At 41.0% G+C, this 7,287-nt stretch overlaps 1 protein-coding gene across 1 annotated transcript; it reads right to left on the reverse strand.

Moving 5' to 3' along the window:
- Positions 1–2,885: 2,885 nt before the first annotated feature.
- LOC140278759 (uncharacterized) lies at positions 2,886–5,867 on the reverse strand. Its single transcript, XM_072373837.1, has 6 exons — positions 4,643–5,867; positions 3,572–3,690; positions 3,348–3,419; positions 3,200–3,254; positions 3,067–3,103; positions 2,886–2,980 (listed from the first exon to the last, which is right to left on the reverse strand). Exons 1-6 carry the CDS (start codon positions 5,613–5,615, stop codon positions 2,959–2,961), a joined length of 1,278 nt encoding a protein of 425 aa, XP_072229938.1. The 5' UTR covers positions 5,616–5,867; the 3' UTR covers positions 2,886–2,958.
- Positions 5,868–7,287: the final 1,420 nt, after the last annotated feature.

Consider the following 7,287-nt stretch of genomic DNA (forward strand, 5'->3'; position numbering starts at 1 on the left):
AGAAACACACCGTGGGAAAAATCTTTTTTGTCTTGGGAGAAGGAACTGCTCAAACTCAGAAAACCCCTTCCAGGAACATATTCATCTAAAAACATCATTGGCTTTGTTCTTTGCTGACAAATTAAACATGGAGACACGTGACACTGCAGGGAAAAGACAACCATGTTCTCGTGAACTGTTTTTGTTTAATGTCCTGCTCCTTTGTTTATTTACACATCACTGTGTGATTGGACCGGTTTTCTGTAATCCTTCACCTCTTGTCCACACGCATGTATGTACACACATCAACAATCCTTGTTTTTGTCTTCTACATAAAACAAAAAAAAAAGAATCTGAAAATGAAATGAAGCACATATGACTGATAAGCTGACAGTTAATATTTAAAAGAAGGGCACAGTCGAAATCAGAGCACAACAGTATATGCTACATGTCTCCATTTGTAAAGCTGAATGCAATGGTTTTTTACACGTTTTTATTGAAAAGATCAGGGATATAAAGGACAGAATTCCCCAATCTTCTTGCTGCAACTTAGTCCATGTTTGAGCCTCCCTCCCACACATGGTCTTCGTTCAAACATGTACCACTAGAGTGTATCTCAGCTTTGATGCCCAAAATGAAACCATCCTCTATCTGATGTCCTCCCTACCAGGCTTTTCCAGAATGTCTTTGAAATCGTTGAACCATGGGTTAACAAAATGTTTAACCTGTCCCTGCCGTCTGGCGTATTTCCCGGCTCTTTTAAACATGCTATTGTACAACCAAAACTAAAAAAAACTTTCACTTGACCCATCAGACTTACAGAACTTTAGGCCTGTATCAAAGCTTTCATTCCTGGCCAAGATATTAGAAAAGGTGGTGTCCAACCAACTTACATTGTTGGCCCATAACATTTGTGAAACTTTCCAGTCAGGCTTCCGGAAACACCACTCCACCGAAACTGACCTACTCAAAGTGTCCAGTGACATTTTGATGTCAGCCGACTCAGGGAGATGTACTGTGGTAGTCCTAACGGGACCTCTCCCCGGCCTTTGATACAGTTGACCACCTCATCCTGATAAATAGACTCAGGGATGTGGTTGGGATGACTGGTTTAGTATTAAAGTGGTTCTCCTCCTATTTGACCGGCAGGAGCTTTAGTGTCTCAGTGAACAATTTAACATCCGACCTTGCAGGTCTCCAATATGGGTTACCCCAAGGTTCTGTCCTAGGACCAATTCTATTTCTGCTGTACATGCTCCCTTTAGAGAGGATTACACAACAGTTTGCTGACATCTCTTATCATCTGTTTGCGGACGACATCCAGTTATCTTGTTCTTTTAAGACATCTGAGACCCATAAATTGAGCTCCCTGACCAATTGTTTATCACCAATAAAACAATGGTTGAGTGATAACTGTCTTCAGTTAAACTCAAACAAAACTGAGACCCTCATCACTGCCCCAGATAGTTCTGGGCAATATCTATTGATGGTCCCTTGCACTCGCTTTAGGACCCAAGGAGACAGATCTTTCTAAGACCAAGAATGTGAAATGAATTACCCCTTATCTTGCGATCACTTGACTCTGTCGATGCTTTTAAAAACCAACTTAAGACTCAAGACAGGACTGATATTGACTGTATGTTGCTGTAATGTATTTTTAAATGTCCATTTTGTACTCACTGATTCCCTTCCTGTGAAGTACTTTGTGACTGCTGTCTGAGAAAGGTGCCATATAAATAAATTTTACTTACTTACGTCACAAAAATGTTTAAGAATCCCAGTAGGCACTTCCAGCCTAAAACTAGGCAAGTAGCCTAGCTGGATAAAGCTGGGTGAAGATAGTTCCTGCACTAAAATTCACCAGATCTTATCAAATTTTCAATAGTAAATAAAACAGTACTTCCTTCTCAGACAACCTTGACTCTGTTTGAGTTGATTCTGTGACGCACTAAGAAAATGTTTCCTCCTTTCTTAGAAGTCCCTTCTCAAAACTTTATTTTTCCTTGAGACAATACAGCATTTATATTGTCATGCACACTCAGCTATAAATACTGTGTACTTTATGTGACAGTATGTAAAAAGTATGCAGATAACCAGCTGTGCACATATGGTTGTATTATGTAAGTACCTTCTAGAACTAAATCAGCCAATTTCTTAGTTTTATAGGTATAACTTAATGCATACCTAAAGCTCAATGGTAGTAAATGTTGAGCACAGAACTAATTCCAATTTAAACTTTATTATGTAATGTACCTGTACTATACCCTGTAACATCCCACTTCATTTTAGACCTCACAAGAGTATCTTTTCAGGACCCACCACAGTTTATGTGCCCCACTGTGGCAGATAGCATAATTTTCTTGCTTAAACCAGCCTATTAACACCTGAACAAAGCAGACAGCTTTATTAGAATTGTTTTTCTTTAAGGCACGAAATAAAAGTCATAAAACTTTCCTGAACAATTTCCCCCGTCAAATCTATCATTAGAACTCATTCAGAAAAAAAAACATCTATTCTTGTCAACTGAAAAGAGTTGCTGTGCCTCTAAAGTACAGTTCAGCGACCTTACACAGTTTTTGTTTTGATTTTTTTTACAGAAAGGGCAAAATTTATTTGTTTTACAATTACAATCTGGAATTATTATGTACAGTCGTCATACGTTAACATGTCTTTGAAACTGTACTCCAAAATGAGCAAACTCAGTGTTTACTACCTGAGATGTTAAACATTTGCATATTACTTGAGTTGCAGACAACTTCATTTGCATCTCTGTGGTTCGTTAACTCGTTAAACATTTCAACTCAAATGAAGCTGTTTTCAAAAGTAAAACTCCTACAAAACTTGATAAAATCCTACAAACTGACTTGTCAGCTGTCTTTACAAACCCAGGAGAAAATATCATGTTTAGCTGCTGAGCAAAGGGCAGCTGGGCAGCAGCAGTGGAGCAGCATCCTGAGCCACAAAAAGACCTTCACCCAATCAGAGTAGAGAGGCAATAGTCCTGCAAAACAAAAGCCATCAGTCCGTCAATTTTATAAATGTGCTCTTGTGTTCTAAGAAACATTAATGTGAAGTGAAGAATCTTACTGAAAGAGGGATCCAGTTAGCTCATCAACAAGACCACCTAAACGAAAGCAGAGAAAAAAACCCCACAAATGTTAAGTCAGTCCCAACAGACAACAGCACAAATGCAGCAGGAGTATTTACTATCACTTTTTACCTGGCGTGCAAACTGTATCGCACAGTATGGGGCAAATGTAGCAGGATGAGCAGCTCTGGAAAACAACAAAGAATTAATATGAGGAGCCCCTTGTCAAAATGAAACGTATTGCACAACCCAAAGCATTGTGCTCGGCGAAGATGCTTACTTCGCAGTGCGCACACTGATCTGAATCATCTCCCTCCTCACAGGGGCACTTGTCACAGTTTGTAGAGCAATGCTAAAAGAGACGAGTTAACACACATCGCTGAGTGATTAGTCACTCTGTTTCAGGCTGATAGGAATAAAGAATTAAGTGAAACACAGCTGTAAGGCTCCACTCCAGTTTCCTACAGGACTTTAAAGTCTTTTACACCCATTTCAAGATTTTACCTCGCAAATAGAGCAAATACTGCACAAAGAGCCAGAGTGGAACTGCTGTGTGTCAGCAGTTGTCTCCTCTTCATTTGTGCCTCCGAGGTTTTCTGTTGTGCTGTCGTCTTCAGCCTCATCTAAAAACCAACACAATGAACAACGTATTTTTACTGTATAAGATCTGTATCAAGACTGTTTACATCAACCCTTTAAGTCTCCACTTCAAGAATCTGAGTCTGAAGTTTCCTTTATCTTTTTTGAATAAAATCCGTGTACATTGTAAGAACAAATGTTATTAATAAAAAAAAACACAACATCAGATTTACATGAGTCCCAAAAAACGATTCATTGCAGAACTACAAATGCAGAGAGAGGCCCCTATAGGCTATTCTACTTTCAGCACTTTTCTCTCAGTAAATATGGGTCCGAACACACCCATTTTAAAATTCAACCTTCAACTACAAAGATGATTTGTAACTTCACCTTGTGCAGTTGCAAATTTGGCTAAAGCTGGCCACAAACTGATATATGAATCTCTTACCAGAGTACTGAAAACCCTGGCCAGATTTTGGCATGATGAAACATACACACATATGCACACACACACACACTCAGAAAGCAAAAGCAATACCTGCTGAGGTTTCAGAATTGTCTTTTGTATCAACATCTGACTTTTTGAATATTACATGTGTCTAAATGTCTTTCACTGGACACTTTAATGGTAGTACCTGTTTTGGGTTCTCAAAGGCCACATTAACTCAACAATGAAAGGTTTAGATACTGCCTGGTGCCAGTTACAGTACAGATAAGCCAGTCTATTTCAGGAGTGATATGTATGACACGGTGTTCCTAAAGTAGCTGCAGCAAGTCAAGCGGGGTCAGAGGGCTGCAACAGATTTAGTATTCACTCAACTGACTGAAAATCAATCATTTTTTTCTTAGACTTGTCCAAAATGATAAAGCATGTCTCCTTATGTGCTTGTTTTCTAATGGATTAAATCAGAATCGGGTAAATTACAGCTTACTTTAGCATCTTATTATTGTATAATTAGTCTAAATATTTTTAAAATGATCATAATGTATTTAAACCTTCATCCTCTTCAGAGTCATCTTCAGCAGTAGGATCCTCTGCTTCTTCCTCTTCAGCAGCGCCCGTCTCCTCTTCCTCAGCAACCTCCTCTCCTTCAGTTGCTTCCTCGTCTCCCTCTTCTACACCATCGTCAGCATCCTCCTGCTGATCTTCCTCTACTGCATCATCATCGGCCTCTTCGTCAGAATCCTCCTCCTCTTCTTCTTCTTCAGTGGCCTCTTCATCTTCAGTTTCACCCTCCTCTGCTTCCTCATCAGTAGCTCTCTCCTCCTCTGCTTCCTCTTCTTCCTCATCACTGTCTTCCTCCTCCTTGTCAGCATCTTCCTCCTCCTCATCAGCTTCTTCATCCTCATCATCAGAGTCTTCCTCCTCCTCGACAGAGTCTTCATCCTCATCATCAGAGTCTCCCTCCTCATCCTCTACTTCTTCTTCCACCTCGACAGTATCTTCCTCCTCATCATCAGCTTCTTTCTCTTCCTCATCACCCTCCTCTTCCTCTGCTTCTTCCTCCTCCTCCTCATCAGCCTCCTCTTCCTTAGCAGCTCCCTCCTCCTCTGCTTCTTCGTCCTCCTCCTCATCGGCCTCATTCACCTCTACAGCCTCCTCATCTCCAGCTTCTTCTTCCTCCTCTTCTCCTTCCTCTTCTTCGACAGCTTCCTTCTCATCATTAGCGGTCTCTTCATCCGTCGCTGCTTCCGCCTCAGCATTCTCGTCCTCATCCTCCTCAGCGCCCTGTTCATCAGTTTCTGCTTCCTCTTCCCTCTCTTCTGCTACCTCTTCGTCTTCCTCAAGGCCATCCCCACCCTCAGCAGTTTCACCCTCTTCAGCCACAAGCTCCTCAGCATGTCTGGCATGGAGGTCCTCCTCTGCTTCAGCCACATCCTGGGCACTTACCAGACCAGAGAGTGGGACTTGAGATGGGGACAAGAGCACCAGCAGGAGTCCAACAATCCAACCTCTCACAGGTGCCATCTTGGAAGACTTACACAGGTCTAAAACTCGCAAAAATGTTTCTAGTTTTTGTTCAATTCTCCCAGCCAAAAATTCAACTCCGTTGAAGTGTTTTCAGCACTTAAAATCCATAGAACACCCAGAGAAATGAGATGAAGCCGCAGATTATTCAGGCATATTGTTCGAGTCCAGGCTGTAGAGAGACGGCGGTTAGAGAAGGGCCGTGTTTATAAGACAGAGAGAGCAGTGTGCCAGCCTTGTGCTGGGAACACAGAGGACGCAGTGGAAATGCAATGTGTGAGGTGTGGTTGTGCAGCTACATGCACATGAGTGACAGAGGCACATGTCTGGGAAGAATGCTACTGATGCCCTTAACACAGCGTATTAGAGGAGTGGGCGTGTGAATATGTTAGACTGGGGGGGATTCTGGACTGTAAGGGGGTGGGGTAAAGGGAGCCAAAGAGCAAATAGAAATTAAAAGGGAAGGGATAGTTTAATTACAGATACTGAATTATATAAACTAATGATAAAGTTTTATTCCAAGCAAAACATTGTATGCATACTTATTTATATAAATGATCGGTTCCTAGGTCTGTGACACTGCCCAAACCGGAAATTATCCTGAAATTCTTAATCACAAAAACTGTAAAGGCAAAAATGAAAATTATTAAAATTTTGAAAACAAAAAAGTTTTTTGAGATACAAAGAAAAGCAGATTGCGTCCACATGTTTTCCCAGTGTAAACTTGTTTATTCTTTACCTAATAAACTTATTCAGAATTGTACTGAGGAGCACCAAGTGAATCCACAACGAAACCTGAAACTAAGCATTGAACACCCTCCCACTGTACAGACAAATGCAAAATCCTTAAAAATAAAAGCCTCACTGGAGGTAAATGATACAAAATATCCCGATTTGCTTTTGAAACAAAGTGAGATCAGTGTGAGCTTTTAAAAGTGACTTGTAAAGTGATCAGAAGCTTCAACTAACTCTTCACAGACAGAGGTCCAGAAGCAGAGGAGAGCATGTCAGGATGATGTATGGAGAAGATGTAAATAGAAGGAAACTGAGAGGACAGTTGTATGCAAATGTGTAGATATTCCACAGTTCACATTTTTAAGTATATATAACATTTTGCAAGCAGATCGTATATCTGAAACTATGAAGCTAGTTCAAGGGAAGGTTTTATTTGGCTGTATTCCAGGGCTGTTTGAAGTGCCCTCTTAGGCTCCATGGGACAAAACTTGCACATACAGACGCCATGCAGTGAGGCAGAAACTGATGACACTGCCCCTCAGTGTGGGCCACTGCTGCCTGCAATTGACAGGTGGCTCAGCTAACTATTTAGAGTGAAGGCTCCTTCAATAGCTTGCTCCACTATGTGACCTTCAATAGAGCAGACTGAAACTCGGCACCATCCACCTCTTGCTCTACCCATAACACGCCTCTCAACACTACAGATCTAATGTCAAAAGCTACTTTCACCTAAGCTTAGATTACTAGAACTATCATGAAGCCCTTTTTTCCATACCCTGCTTTATCTTGAGCGCTCCTTTCTCTTTTTCAGGGAGTGTCTGAGGGGTGTGACATCTTGCAGCTCATAATTTTTCTCATCTGCAACATTTGTTGAAAAAGAGCTTCCTGAGAGTAGCCTTCTATCAACAATGCATACGCTTATTTTCCTGTTAAGTTA

The sequence above is a fragment of the Leuresthes tenuis genome, unplaced genomic scaffold, assembly GCF_036924035.1.
Source record: "Leuresthes tenuis unplaced genomic scaffold, fLeuTen1.0.hap1 SCAF_20, whole genome shotgun sequence".
Lineage (NCBI taxonomy): Eukaryota > Metazoa > Chordata > Actinopteri > Atheriniformes > Atherinopsidae > Leuresthes > Leuresthes tenuis.